At 39.0% G+C, this 16,427-nt stretch overlaps 1 protein-coding gene across 6 annotated transcripts in view; it reads left to right on the forward strand.

The window, feature by feature from the left end:
- The first annotated feature begins 1,263 nt into the window (after positions 1-1,263).
- Positions 1,264-16,427, forward strand: part of LOC136871898 (protein shifted) — a 198,448-nt gene continuing 183,284 nt past the window's right edge. For 2 of the 6 annotated variants that reach the window (XM_067145592.2, XM_067145596.2), the window contains exons 1-2: positions 1,759-1,903; positions 2,077-2,237. In XM_067145592.2, coding sequence (XP_067001693.1) covers positions 1,824-1,903; positions 2,077-2,237 — 241 coding nt within the window. In that variant the 5' untranslated portion in view covers positions 1,759-1,823. The other 4 variants (XM_067145593.2, XM_067145594.2, XM_067145595.2 and 1 more) reach the window with 4 other exon arrangements.

Here is a 16,427-nt window from a genome sequence, read left to right on the forward strand (position 1 = left end):
GGATCAACTTTTTCTGCTGAATCTCAAATAATTTTCTAGCTAGTGAGACTGCCCATCATTTCTGTGAGTCGAGGTGACAGGAGTAAACGACATAACCATCCAGTATTTCCTTTATTTTCAAGCACCGGGTGTGGCGAATGTTTAGCTCCTTGGGTGGTTAGAATAACGGCCTTCAGTCAGCTCATCAGGGGTTCGATTCTCGGTCGGGTCGAGGATTTTAGTCGCATCTAGTTAATTTTACTGGCTTGGTGACGGGGTGTTTGTGTTCGTCTCAACCCGATTTTAAAATTAAAGAACAGGTGTTCTCAGTTTGAACTCAACTAAACATTAACACCTTAAAATTTACATATTACAAATACAAATATGAGCAAGTACACGTAGTGTATCTTATTGCTGGCAAGCTTATAACGATATCCCAGGTTAAGGTTAAATTAACAGGTTATCGGAAGTTTCCATAACTACAAAATGCCGACCACAATTAAGAATTGTCGGCAAAACTATGAGAGAAAGGGTAGGAATATTTTTGTAATCATACAGTGCCCGAAGATGTACAGTATATTCGAAACGAATTACATTTAAACGGCATTAAAAAGTAGGCAAGTTAGCCTCTCGATTCATAACAAAGAGAATATTCATAACCCTGACACTTCTATAATTAGGCTATATAGGATTCAGTCTTGTGAGAATTCTGGGATAGACATCTTTTCTGAAAACGAAATTATTCTACAAAACAATCAAGTCAAGACCAAGTACAGTCTGATTTTGATCAAGTATCCACCTATCGACCTCATAATACTAATTATTAAATTAATGTCGTAATGGTCCACCTTTGCAATACTATAATATGCAATATTATTGAATTACCTACATTATTAAACTAGGGACGAGTTTCGGCCTTGGCTGGCCTTCTTCAACCTTAATGTAACACATCTAATAACTAAACAAATGTACAAACACACAATTGACATTAAAATCTGGGATGAATTATATGTAAAATTTGAAAAATAAATTAGGCTCTAAATTCTTAGCATCTGGAGCATGCCGAATCTAGTCCCTAGTTTAGTAATGTAGGTAATTCAATAATATTGCATATTATACTGGTAGTATTGAAAAGGTGCTCCATTACGACATTAATTTAATAACTATTATTGTGATTACAATTCATTACGGATCAAAACCATGGTTTATATCCTATGATATCGACCTCGTAGTCAAAGGACGATAAGTAATTTTTCGAGGATGCACTCGATTCTGCAACGAAGAAACAAGTAAGCAAGAAGCCGGTGCATATTGTATTCAGGTTGTTTGTTGAAATAAGAAACAAAAAGTCCAAGGCAAGTCCCACCACCAGGTAAAAAAACCTGTTTCCAGAGCAGACGATATTTATTTTGTTGCACGTGACGTCACGCCTTCAGCGTCTGGGGAGGCTGGATCCACAGCTGCCCGTGAGATACAAATTTCATGTCCATCAAATGATCAGTGTTTGCATTTCGCCATGTCAGAATACTCTCCGTGTTCTAGTAGGATATAACATTATTACCGAACCAAATAGCTATTTTGAAATCGACTATTTATTATTACATCGTAACGAGAACTCTCTTGTAAGTACAGTGTGTCTACCTTTAAATGCCCTCTTGAATGTATTGTTACACTTGTCGATCTGAGCCATCTTGATAATCAACACGCGAGTTTCGAGGGCATTCTTTCCCCTTTCGGACTGTCTTAAAACTAGCAGACAGTACTTTGCAGTGAGTCATACTTTACAAAAGAAAAAACATAGATCAATTTAAGTTCCTATGGGCTTACCACGGATGTAACATTAAATGACAGATCCGTGTTTAACTGTATGTTTTCATTTACCGTGTCAGTCGATCAGTTCGGATACCATTAAAACTAATCCTCTGTGAGTCTTGTGTTTATTTACACCTATTATAGTGTGTGCAGTACTAGTGCTGTGTTGCCAAGGCAACCACTACGTAGCGCTTTCCTAGCTGATGAATCTGATCAGTATGGCAGAAATGCGCAATATGTTATATTCCTGTTTTGTTTTCTTTCTTTTTTTTTTTTTTTTTTTAGGGTTCTTGTGTCTGCCATGATGAAGACGATGGCGATTATCACCGAATTTGAAATGTGGAAGATGTTACTGTTGCTCATGGTCGCAGTACAAGGCAAGAATGCACCGAGGAATGGAGACCTGTCTTTGTGGATTGATGAGCAGCAAGTGAAAATGTTTAGTGGTGAATATAATGAACAGTTGCAAGTCTCTCGCAGTAACCAATCACATCACACTAACTACCACCGTTAACCAATCAGCTATGCATATCGCCTTTCAAACTGTTGAGCGCTACGTACGAATACTTCATTCTTCTCGTACGTAGTTACTGCTAAAATTAATTTTATTACTTTTGGTGCGGCTTACTCGATATTCTATTAGCTCGATCAATATTTATGTACCTTGTTTGAAATTACAAAAATATATCGCACACATTCCAGGAAGTAATAACTGGATGTAGTTGAAAAAATATTAGTTACAGTTCATGAGAAAAATTGCTGGTATAGACTCCGATTGTTTTACACTCATGTCATTTGAGTGGACCTGACAAGAATAACGACCGACCTATAAAAATGATAACATAATTTCGTCTTCGATTTAACTCTTTAAAAATCTCGGAATGCACTGTATTTTATTACCATTGTTAGGAACTTTTTAATTAAATTTACTTCTTCATTCTCTCTCTGGACTCGAACGTCATGTGTGTCTAGAATGTTACTTTTTTGAAGTTGCTGTTCATGTAAAGCATAGTGGTAGTTTATTTTAACGAGAAGTTAAATTGCCGCAGATTTCACCCGAAATTTATTTCGCCAATCCACACGCTTTTCTCATAAGGAAACATTTGTTGTACATGTGGATTGCTTATAGGAATAGAAACCATAATTTTCAATCATTAAAAGTTGTGGGGTACAGATTTGCTATGGAAACAAACGTTTTTTTATTTATTATTATTATCGGTGACTAAATTGTAAGATTTTATGTGTTGCTGAAATACATCCTTGAAGTACGGATTAATTGTACAATTTGTCAATTATTTACCTCTGTAGGCATGGTCATTTATGATATCTGTGAGGCTATCAGAGGTCACTGCATCTTTCAAGATCCTGATGGATAATGTCTTGAAAAATGGAGGTTTCAAAATTAGACAGCTTTTTTAACAAGTGTGCCTGCCTCTTACTTGGAGGCCCCAGGTTCGATTCTCGCCGAAACCAGGGATTTTTACTTGGATCTGAGGGCCGGTTTGAGGTCCACTCAGCCCACGTTATTACAATTGAGGAGCTATCTGACGATGAGATGGCGGCCCCGATCTGGAAAGCCAAGAATAACAGCCAAGGGTATTTGTTGTGCTGACCACATGACACCTCATAATCTGCAGGCCTTTGGGTTGAGCAGTGGTTGCTGCATCATGGGGTTGGTTGGTTTTTAAGAAGTTTAGAAGTTTTTAGTGCACATTATTAATATCTAATTTCTACAAATGGAGGTCCCAAAATAAGACCACTTTTTATTTACACTGATGAGCAATTGAATTAGATATGCCTATACTTGACTAGCTGCATGTAACACCCCCTTTCATCCTGATTATGGCAATGTGGCTTGACATGGGCTCTACAAGGTACCAGAAACATGGAAGTCATACTGTTCCATGACCACTTACAGCCTCCTGTAATGCACACAGTGTGTTTGGAGCAGGGTCAATGGCGTGCACATCTCTCTTGACAGCATCCTAGATTTGCTCAATAGGATTGAGGTCGGATGACCATAGGGACCGGGCAAGCATTCTTATGTCATGACCAATCAACCACAGTTCAAGAGTGACTGGATGGTGCATTGTCTTACTGTACTTTACAGATCTTCTGGAGTGTTCTGGAGGTGAACAAATGGATGGGTATCCTACAGCAGGTTCCAGTATCATTCGTCAGTGATGGACATTGCCACATGTACCAGAGATCCCATTTCATCCCATGTGAGCTGTCCCCGCATGATGATACAGCCACCTTCGGCCTGAACTGTACCGTGCTGACAAGAGAATCCATTGCCTCAAGTGCATGGTGACATATGATGGGTGGGTGTGTAATGTGCGTTATGTCACAATTTACTAGTTTTGAGAAAATACATTTTTAAAGTTCAGTTTGAAACCCAAAATCGAGTTGTGGAATATGAGTAATTTGAATTATATCTTCAGTAACCTAATACTGTTCACAACAATGGGGTAACTCGTCATAATAAATTCCATGTAAATTCATGTAATTAGGCCTACGTAGCCAAACAGCACGAGTTGTCAAATAAATTATTACTAAACACACTTTGCACACCCACATTTAGTAATATAATGCAATGCTGTGCAGTAATATGGATATGATTTGGCTTTATTATTAGAATACCACATTCAGTATTAATGCAGATATTATTTACACAACCCACTCATAATTTGTTCATGATTGACATTTCACCTCACAAAATGTCACAGTTCGTTGACAGAAACATTATGTTCACACGACATTGTGTTGTTCATCATTGCCATCCTTGAGGGTGTTGAGGTGCAAGTCTCGTACTATGCTTACCGAGGGAATCTCCTTGTAGAAGTTGTGAAAAACTGGCAAGATAAATTGGAGGAGATCCATTAAATCTTTATTCTTTTTGTCAGAGATGGGAACTAGATCATTGTCAGCTGCAGGTGGGTTTAGGGTGGCACGCTTGCCCCACCTCAAAAACGAGACCTCTTCAAATTCACTGGTATCAAGTTTTGTTTTATAATGACTAATGCCCGTGTTACTTTTGTCAGAATGCAACCATTTCATTTCCCTCCAGTTGGGACGACCTTAGTTTTTATTTACTTTCCTGTGTTGCAGAGGACCTCGCAGAGCGCTGAGAGATCCAAAAGTTCTTCATGGTTCATTTCCTTTACGATAAAAGGCTTATTCTTGGTGGATTGCCTAATCAGTTGGGTCCAGTCGTGAGGGTAATCAGTATTTACATTGCACCTCTTCTTTGCTTTTTCTATCATACATACTGTGATCACAATCACATTTCATATGGATATGGCCAGGGACTAGAAATTTATGGCCAATGGTCTGGAGCATTTCAGAATCTTGCAAAGCCATCATGCACATCGCTAAGACGTAACTGTTTTTGTTTTGCCCACTGACACTTTTCCACTTGTGTTACGGACAGATCCAGTTTCTTCAAAATCATGAGAAGGTTCGTGCACTGACACTTCGAACAGTGTGGAATTTTTCAATTAATGCAATGTCTGTCAGGTTCACTCTCTGAAGGATTTAAAAAAGAACTACTCGCACTTTCCTTGTGTGACACCCTCTTTACTTTTTTCTGGGGTGTACCTTCAGTAACATCAGAACAAGGTGAATCAGATGAGAAGTCAATAATACTGAAGTCTGGGTCCTCCTGGGAATCATCGAAGTTCAAAATGTACGGAAGTTCTTCAGGAATAGAAGGTGCAGAACTTGAATTTATAAATCAGAGTGAACTACATTACCATCAGTTTACAGCATGCTATAAGAATCACTACATCTATTCCTCAATTATAATTTTCGATAGTTTTAATTTTAAAATAATGAAGTTAGCATATTCTAATTTTGTGCTTCTCGTCGTTAGTTCCAAGACAGATTCATTAGAACTGATCATGAATCAGTAACCTAACTCACAAGAGCATTCTCTGATAAAAACACAACTTGCATAATACTGGTTTAAGCAATTTTTTAATTTTTATTTTTACTATTTGCTTTACGTTGCACTGACACAAATAGGTCTTATTGCGATGATGGGAGAGGAAAGGGCTAGGAGTGGGAAGGAAGCAGCTGTGGCCTTAATTAAGGTACAGCCCCAGCATTTGCCTGATGTGAAAATGGGAAACCATGGAAAACCATCTTCAGGGCTGCAAACAGTGGGATTCGAACCCACTATCTCCCGAATGTAAGCTCAAGGCTGCACGCCCCTAACCGCACTGCCAACTCATTCGGTTTTAAGCGATATGAATGACAATTGAAGCACTTTTACTTACCAGATTCTCCTCCGTTGCTTTCGGTAGATTGATCCTTGCCTAATAAAAAATATTTCCCTTTCTGGAAGACATAATGCTCCTTAATTAAGCTCACATAACATTCACTGTGAAAATTGAGCTTCTGTGGGCAAAGCAATAGGAACCGCAACAAGGCCTTTGACTAGCCAACAAATAGAACAGCTGGGAAATGATGATTGACAATGGACTATGTGACCATCTAGGTGGTGGGAATTTAGTTCAGTACTCACTCAGTGATAAAAATCGGTGATGCTTAGTGTAAGAAGTCATTCTATATTGTTAGCCAACTTGATGAACAGCGCAAATAAAATGCACTTAGTCACTACCAAACTGACATAATGCACTTTGCACGCACAGAATAAAGTATTGAATAGTGTTCAGTGTGTAAGTCGTGGAGGGCAGGACATAACGCACTTTGCACACCCAAAGCCTGGCCAAGTCAATTTAACACATAATACACAACTCAATAACTTCGTAGCCATCCACAGTATGACATAACTCACTATACACATGCAAGCAGCTTTCTCTCCTCTCTTTGATGCCACTGTTAACTCAGTTGACACCATTTCTTAACTTAACTCACTTTACACACCCACCCACCGTATTCATAGCCTGCCATTGACATGAAAAAACTGCTACCATTATTTGTCCAGGCGATCTTTCTCTATGCTGTGAAAGTTCAGTAGTGGTGTTCCTGTGCCAGTGTCATTCTTTGAGCCTTGTGATGTGCAGTGAACAGTTGTACTCAAGTACTTGTGCCTTCTGTGCTTCATTGCGAGGTGGTAGTAACACTTCGTTGTTACCAAGCATTGAATTTGCGATTAATCTGTTGCACTGTGACCCATCTATCTGCTCTTACCATCCAAATCAGTTGATGGTGACCCCTGTCAACAATGTTGTACTCCACGGCAGTTGACCGTAGCGATGGTGGTTTTGCCCGAATCTATGTACACATGGTACACTCTGGACACGATGGCGCATGGAAGGCCCATTGCATGCACGATTTTGTAGTTAGAATAGCCCATATGTATGGCACCGACAATCTAGCTACGATCAAATGTGCCAAGATTTCATGTCATAGCCATTCTGTGCTCACCGGCCTGACCATAGCGTCATTTTGCCAAAACGACAATTCAATTGCTTGGCAATGTAAGTATTGAAGGCGTTTTTGGTGAACATTATCATCTTTTGTAAATATTTCCTGGCTTGATTTCCTTAATTTTGCCACATTTTTATTAACATTGTAGCAATTAAAACTGACCTTTCAGTCTAGATTTAAAAAAAGTTATTCTAAGTGGCATTAAAACATGAGGGTTACATTGTTCATTTTTCAAATTATATTGTTGTTGATATAACCAAATTCATGTAGTTACCCGTGGCATGGATGTAAAAAAAAAGTTATGTGACCATTCATCTTCTTTATCCAGTGCTTTTATGAAAATTTATATCAAGGAATATATATTTGCTTTCCTTTGAGAAAGAAAAAAGGCCAAACTGCTTTCCAATTTCTTAGCAAATACCGTAAAGTTGACAAGAAAGAGAGAGAGTATCAACTTGAGAGTAGGGTATGGTGTGGAGATTATGGGATGCTTAGCTGAGTCTGATATTGCTGCCATTTAACTTACTTGTACTAGTTTCACTTTTTTCATCTTTCCTACTTGACCTTCCTTAGTCAACTCTTGTTCGTTTCTAACTCTGACAGTATTCTTTTTACGAGGCCTAGTTTTAGGTCATTGGCACCCTGGGCAAAGTAACTTTCGGTGCCCTCTTCCTATAATTTCACCACTTCTGTAATCCAGCAAAAACGTGAAACGTGAAACAATAATTGTGTCAATTTGGGAAACAAAAACTTCTGTTTAATATTAATAGAATAATTTAAAAAATTAAAATATTGATTTTAATAAACATTTCTAGTTGGGCATTTCTTCACTAAAAGTAAAAGGTAACTTACAGGAAGAAATACTGGCTAAACAATTTACATCAGAGGTTTAATTCCTTGCTTTGAACTGAGAAATTTGTTGACGACCTCAGAGAGGTTTGTTTTCCATGTTCATGTCTCTTGCATCTTCGAAAGTGGCCGTTGTGGTCCTCACATGATCCTACCACCTTGTTCTTGGCAACCTCTTGAGCACTTTACATCTGGCTGAGAGCTGAACACTTTGTTTGGAAGGGTATTCTCTGCTCTCACAACAATGCCCAGCCATCGCAGTCTCTTTCTTACCATCACTTTTCTAATGTCAAGTTTTCTAAAGTGTTGGTATAGATCTTCTTTTCTTTCTTTTCTCCCATCTTCCCATCTCGGTATTGTTTTATGGCCATATTATAAAATTAGTCTTAGCAAGGTTATATATCAATGGATCTTGCTTTTTTGGGATATCAAATGTGATTTAAGAAGGTAGTTTAAACTAAAAATCACTTATGATGGATTTTTTATCTGGCAAATTAATTTTTTTCTCTACTGGGAAAATGTTTGACCTGAAAGCCAACGGCAGGCATGTTTTACAAGTTGAAGTATGTACCTCCCCTAATGCACTGCCATTGCATTGTGCTTCAAAAGAGGTTTGCAGTGGTGTATCAACAGTGTGATAGCCAATGTCTTACAAAGGTATGGCACTTGAACTGGTGAGCTCGCTGCCTTACTGGGGCAAAATAGTGTTTATTTTACAATTGCAAAAACGTAAATATTTTAATGTTGATATGATATTGTCAATTGATGCTAAGATAAATATGATCTGGATGTGGTGGTTGTATGTCACTGGTGTACTTTGTGACAAAGGAATGCCTCTTCGCCTGATATACAGAGCAATAGTACCTTCATTTGCGCTGTATGGAGCCGAATGCTGGCTATCCATCCAGCGAAACCACTGAATGCAACTTTCTTGCCATGGAAATGCTCACTGGTCTATGAGCATCTCCTTAAACCTTCACATCAGGAATGATACAATTTGGCAACAAATGGGCATCATGTCAGTTACAGAGGAAAGGTGCACCTGGCACAGTTGCTAACTTTGTTTTCTACTTCAATGTAAACAGTGCCCACCTAGACGACCAAAAAAAAATGACTGGCGAGATACAGTAAAAGCGGGCGTGAGGGATGTTGTCTTGAGGCTAAACGACAACCATAACCTTTACAAAGGAAATTTAATATGTCCTCCTATTCAATACATACATATTTCCATCATTAGATGGAGTAATAATAGTTACCATAACCTTGTAAAATGGTGTTTAAGGACTCACCTGCACCTACGCTGAGAAGAAGACGACTGTCAGTTGATGAAATTATATTATGACTCTCCACTGAAATTTCAGAAAGTGTAGAGTGCAAGCGTAAAAGTTCAAGCCAGATTATGCTATGACAGGTTCAGCGAGTAGAGACAAATAATAGCACTGCAGATAGCTGTGTCTGAATGTGAAACCTTGCTCTTTTCCAACTGTTTTTATTTCAATAAATGTAATAATAGTATAATGAGATAGAGGACAAAAGCTAGTATTTGATACAATACAGCATATGCTGTATGTAAATAATGATGATGATAATAATAATAATAATAATAATAATAATAATAATAAAAATAATAATAATAATCATCATCAACTAATGATACATATGACACAGTCTGGCAACAGGGAATACTTCCAAATTTTTAAAAAATAATTCCTTGTAAGACCCTTGCATGTTTGCTCAATAGCGTGCTGTGTAATAAATGTAAAGCGGTGCATTTGCATGGAAGAGTAAGCAAATTTTTCAGATAAACGATGGTTTACCACAAGGTTCAATTCATGCTCCACTTCTTTATAACCTCTGCACTGCAGACTTACTAGCTACAGTTTCTTGAAAGTTCATATATGCTATTGAAATAGCTCTGACAGTTCAGTCAAGTGATTTCAAAAACAGCTGAAAATATGTTTGCACAAGATCTCCATAAACTGAACAACTAGATCAACATCTGGTGGCTTAAACCAAATGCAAACAAAACTGAGATCAGTTGTTTTCACTTGCACCATAAGCAGGCCGACTACATGGCCCGAGTAGAATTCAGATGTCATCAACTTAAGAATAATACTCACCCTAAATACACGAGTGTTGTATTAGACTGTTCTCTGACATACAAGGAACATCTCCCCTGCAGTTCCAGCAAGCTCACATACGAAACAACACCTTGCACAAGCTTAGTTGTGGAGGTTTGGGAGAAAATGCTATGGTTCCAAGGACAACAGCCCTTGCCTTAGTTTATCCTGTTGCAGAATAATGTAGTCCTGTATGATTCAATAGTGCACACACAAAGACCGTTGTCACCCAGCTGAACGTTATAATGACAGTACCTGGCATCATGAAGCCCACACCACCGAATTGGCTTCCTGTTTGTTCAACATTTGTCCTCATCTTCGAAGGCAAAGAGCCCTGAAAAGTGATTGGTAAAAATGCTGCAAAAATCAATGATTTCCAATAAACAAAAACTGTATGCAACAGTATCAAGGAGAGATTAAAATGTAGAAATTCCTCATGGAAGGCTGCTTGATTCGCAGTTCGGTATGAATTAAGTTTGGCGTGAAGAATGGGCTACATCAACTTATGGCCAAGTTGGGTTAATCTCTGAACCTTGTAAAGAGCCTCCTGGTTTCAACTTACCACAAAAGATTTGGATATCATTGAACCGAGTGCGAATGAATCACTGTAGATGGAGGTTCGGGCAGCATAAGTAGGGAATGCTAGGATGGAGCCCTTCATGTGACTGTGGTTACCTCTCAAACTATTCAACATATAGTCATTGATTGCCCATTGCATCCAGTCACCGAAGAAGCTGGTTGATATTTCTGGACATCCAATTCTGATTGTTGCTATTTATCTGAATAGTACCCACCAGAAGTGTTGATAACAGCTCTTCACATCTCAATAACATGTGTTCATTGTGTATATCTAGTTATTTTTAACTATTTATGTAAGTGATTGTAAGGTCTTTTGCCATATGAAATATACTGGGTGGTTCACCCTCCCCTTGCGACCTAGTTTTATGCAACCCACCGCATTTATTACAATGCTGAAATACATCAGTCTCTCTCCCTAAACCAGAGAAATATAACAAGATGTGTGGCTACAGGCTAGAAAACAGCAGGAATTGTGAACACCACTATTAGCTCATTACACCTAATAAACCCGTAAAACTAGTACAGATTCAAAGAACACGTATCTTACAACAGGATGTGCACATACAGACCAGGAATGGGTATTGTATAGGCTGAGAACTGCCTGCTGTATGTCAAGCCTCGCAATAGCTCACTTGGCAGGGGCATGGTCGGAGATTTATTTATGATTAAAGTCCATTGCGCCGTACAGCATTAAAAAGTTGTTAGGGATGGAAATCTATCAGTTGTAGGTCAAGGAATTCAATGTATGCTTGCTCCTTAAATGTGCTGTTGTACATTCGAAGAACAACTGGGACAAAGTCACGTCGTTTTTCTAGATATTCATAGACGTAAAAACACATGGGTGCTAGAAAGACTCTTCTGTTTTTGGAACTTGAAGGAAGGTGATTGTTGCGCGTGGAGGCTGAAGAATCCAGAGATGCACTACACTATGTTAAAAAGCAGAGATCCATAGACGTAAAAAGTCCAGTGCACATTAAAAAGATGTTAAAGATAGGAATCCTTGAGTTGCTGGATAAGGAGATTAGTATATGCTGGCTCCTTTAAGATGCTGTTATCCAGTTGAAGAACAACTGAGCCGAAGTCACGTCGTTTATTTACGATTAAAGTCCAGTGTGCCGTACAGCATTAAAAAAGGTTGTTAGGGATGAAAATCTTTCAGTTGTAGCTCAACGAATTCAATATATGCTTGCTCCTTAAATGTGCTGTTGTACATACGAAGAATAACTGGGACGAAGTTACATCGTTTTTCAAGATATTCATAGACGTAAAAACACATGGGTGCTAGAAAGACTCTTCAAAAGTCCGTATAAAAGTAAAAAGTTTTAAAATTAATCCTTAAGTTGCTGGTCATGAAAATCGAAAATTCAGAGATCAAGTGAAATTGTAGTAACATTGTCTTCACAAGATGTTTATAAACTTGATATATATGCAGATGCGAAGTATGATGGTAGAAGAAAATTCTTCTGTTTCTGGAATCTTGAAGGAGGATAGATGTTACGTGAGGAGGATTAACATAATTATATGGAGTTAAATAAGGTGGATAAAAATTCACAGTTCATTGCGGACCATACGTTTGACTCTGAATAAATGACAGCAAAGAAAGAAAGAAAGAAAGAATTAAGTCAGGTGGAAGAAAATACTTAAAAAATATGTCATATGGGAATTATTTCATGTTGTAATAAGTTGAAGAGAGAATTGGGGGTAGGTGAGGTTCAATGGAAAACTTGAGAAAGAGGTGAAGGGAAAAGAGTAAGGAAAGGAAATAGATGGACAAAAGGTGGGGGGGGGGGATAGAAAGGGGGAAAGAGGTTATTAAGGCAGGGCTGAGGGATGTGGAAATATGGAAGACTGTTTAAGCAAAGTTCGTCCCACTTGTTCTTCGTATGTACAACAGCACATTTAAGGAGCAAGCATATATTGAATTTGTTGACCTACAACTGAAAGATTTCCATCCCTAACAACCTTTCTTAATGCTGTACGGCGCACTGGACTTTAATCATAAATAAACGACGTGACTTCGGCTCAGTTGTTCTTTAATTGGATAACAGCATCTTAAAGGAGCCAGCATATACTAATCTCCTTATCCAGCAACTCAAGGATTCCTATCTTTAACATCTTTTTAATGTGCACTGGACTTTTTACGTCTATGAATATCAAGAAAAACGACGTAACTTCGTCCCAGTTGTTCTTCAAATGTACAACAGCTCATTTAAGAAGCAAGCATATATTGAATTCCTTGACCTACAACTGAAAGATTTCCATCCCTAACAACTTTTTAATGCTGTACGGCGCACTGGACTTTAATCATGAATAAATGATGTGACGTCGGCTCAGTTTTTCTTCAGTTGGATAACAGCATCTTAAAGGAGCCAGCATATACTAATCTCCTTATCCAGCAACTGAAGGATTCCTATCTTTAACATCTTTTTAATGCGCACTGGACTTTTTATGAATCTCTGTCATGGAGTTATTTTTCAACATAGTGCTGCACGTTTCTGTAATTCTTTTCTCAATATCTCACATGGTATGTACATTTACGAGATCTTATGTGTCTTTACATTGTTTGATTTCTTCGGTATTTATGTTTTAATTTTGCTTTAGGCTGATGATGACCTAATATTAGGTCGAAACTAGTCTGTAATCATTTATGTAATTTAAACTCTGTATATTTTGTATGGAAAAGGTGGACTTTAATAATACATTAGTTTAACTCTATTGTAATCACAGTTCAGTACGGATATATCATAATGAAACTTATTTCATTTAAATATATAGCCAGTTCCCTGGGATGTGGAAAGGTTGCATACTTAATAGTTTCCACAGATTGATTTGTTTATTTGGCCCTGAAAAGGGACGTTGGAATAGTGGCATATGGTATGGAGCTGGGTTGAGGCTAGGGAACCTGTGACAGGATTTCAGTTATCTGTGTCGTGTAACATAGCACCTGCTCGAACTGACAATCTTTGTGGTCAATACAGAGCTGTGCACGATGTTGGAAGAACCATCTAGTATGTTGCAACATCTCTGGCGTACCGGATCGGCATGTTTCTGTGATGAGCTGTCTAAGGTGACCAGGATTAGCTGGCTCCTGTGCATTCACCAGTTGTTTTACATGGACGCACAGAAAAAATTCAGGTGCATAAGATGAGCAATCTGGCAGGCCAGGGGACAGGTCCTCCTCTTCCTATCTATTTATCACAAAATGTTGCATGGAGATGGTTCCGGGTGACCACCGTCACATGTGTTGGAGCTCCATCATGTTGAAACCACATCCTGCAGTAGTCAAGGAGTGGCACATATTCCAAGAATGATGGTAGTTCATCTTGGAGGAACCGCAGATAGTGTTCTCCCGTCAGAGCTTCCTCAAAGAAATGGTGACCAATAAGGTGATTGCCCACAATGTTATAGCATATGTTCACGCCCCATTGTACCTGAAAAGCTGCATATCATACACAATGGGGATTATCCACACTTCAGTAATGCATATTATGTTGATTAATGGTTACATTGTTGTGGAACAGCACTTCATCAATAAATGAGATGGTTGCTAAAAAGGCAGGGTCAGTTTTCACATGCTGTAGGGTCCATTGTCAGAACGCCACCTGGGCTTCAAAATTATGACCATGGAGCTCCTGGTGTAAGTGCAGATGATACGAGTGAAACTACTGGGTTTGCAATATCAGCATAACAGACTCCCACTGATATTCATCTCCTGTGCAATGGCCCATGTGCTAGTGTGAGGGTTATGCTGGATAGCTTCCAAGACAACTCCTTCATTGCGAGCAGACGTCATGGGATGATCTTGAACAGGCCATGTCCTTCCCAGGGACGCAGTAGCTCACAGATGTCTTTCCACACTCGGAAATGTCATGCCCGTCGGCTGCCAGCTATACGGATAGCGTTCTCCATAGATGAGTAGTAACATACACAATACTCGTCTCTAGAATACATCACAAGGCAGTGAATAAGCTTTGTGTTATGTTGACAGATTTGCCTCGAAGGAGGAGAGTTTGTGCAGCTACATATCTACCTACCATTGCATATTGTTTTCGTTTCACTGGGGCACACTTTGCCCTACTTGTGGTCTGTGAAGTTTGGAACATGTAGGATGTAGCTAACTGGTTGCCTGTGTCCTAGCCACAGACCGTCACCTCTTCATCCCCGTCCAACTCACCTCCATATTGTATGCCACGATACATACAGCCCTTTACAGGGCCAAATAAAGAAATCAGTCTGTGGAAGGTATCAAGTATGTAATCTTACCAATATCCCAGGCAATTGGCAGTTAAAAAGAAAAACTTGCATCTGGTGTGTGTGTGTGTGTGTGTGTGTGTGTGCGTGCGTGCGTGCGTGCGTGCGTGCGTGCGTGCGTGCGTGCGGGCGGGCGGGCGGGCGGGCGGGCGCGCGCGCGCGCTGGTTCATTTGTGGTAACCATAATGAATTAATTGTGGCGCTCATGATTCCTGCTGTCTTCTAGCCCGTAACCACACATCTCGTTATATTAGCCTGGTTTAGGGAGAAGGTCCGATGTATTTCAGAATTGTAGTAAAAGTGGCAAGATGCATAAAACTAGAATGCAAGGTGCTGGTGGACCAACTGGTATATGTCATAGGATAACGAGATAAAAGATAATAATAATAATAATGTAATTACAATAATAATACATGCATTTTCTTTAGTGTGCGAAACCTAAATACAGAAGCACATACTGATCACATCATCTATTGTGCGTAACATTTTGACACAACTTAAATGTTATCACCTCTGTTTTATTATTAATAATAATGTTATTGGTTTTACATCCCACCAACTACTCTTATGGTTTTCGGAGATGCCAAGGTGCAAGAATTTTGTCCCACAGGAGGTTTTTTTTTTTTTACGTGCCAGTAAATCTACCGACGCGAGGCTGACATATTTGAGCACCTTCAAATACCACCAGACTGAGTCCGGATCGAACTTGCCAAATTGAGCTCAGAAGGCCAGGGCTCTACTGGCTGAGCTAACCAGCTCAGCTATTATTATTATTATTATCATCATCATCATCATCACAACAATAATAAAAAGCAAATCTTCTCTCCGGTGTGTGAAACAAATCACACAGCCATTATTCACTCGGTGTCGACTGCTACTCATTGTTGTCTTAGAATTGGCGTGGCGAGAGGACCTATGGGCACAGGCTAGTGGTAAAATGAGGGTGAAAGCCATCAGTTGCCTTTTTTTTTTTTTGACAAAGCTGCCACACTGGATACTTAATTTTTGAATGGGTCGATGACCTAGATGTTAGGCTCCTTTAAACAACAAGCATCAAGCATCATAAATTTTTGAAATCATAATCATTGTTTGACAACAGCTACCATGAGCAAGCATTTTGGTTTAATGGTATCTAAGGCTGGCTGCCTGCCTGTCAGTTTCAGTGTTTTATTTTACTCTAACACATGGCAGAGAGAGACCAGAAATTTATTGGGTGATCTATCACTGAGTTCTAATTAATTTTGTTGGGTAAACACCAAATTTGTTACCAGAGATTCTGTACATGCTGACATGATACAACATGAAGAGCTGAAGAGAATTTTTTTTCTACCCTTCAAAAATCCAGCTACCTCTGCTAGGTTTGAACTGCAATCTTGGAGTCTGCAAGCTAACACCAATTGATGTACAGTGGGAGCTCACTATGTACTGAAATATTGGCTG

The sequence above is a fragment of the Anabrus simplex genome, chromosome 4, assembly GCF_040414725.1.
Source record: "Anabrus simplex isolate iqAnaSimp1 chromosome 4, ASM4041472v1, whole genome shotgun sequence".
Taxonomy (NCBI): Eukaryota; Metazoa; Arthropoda; class Insecta; order Orthoptera; family Tettigoniidae; genus Anabrus; species Anabrus simplex.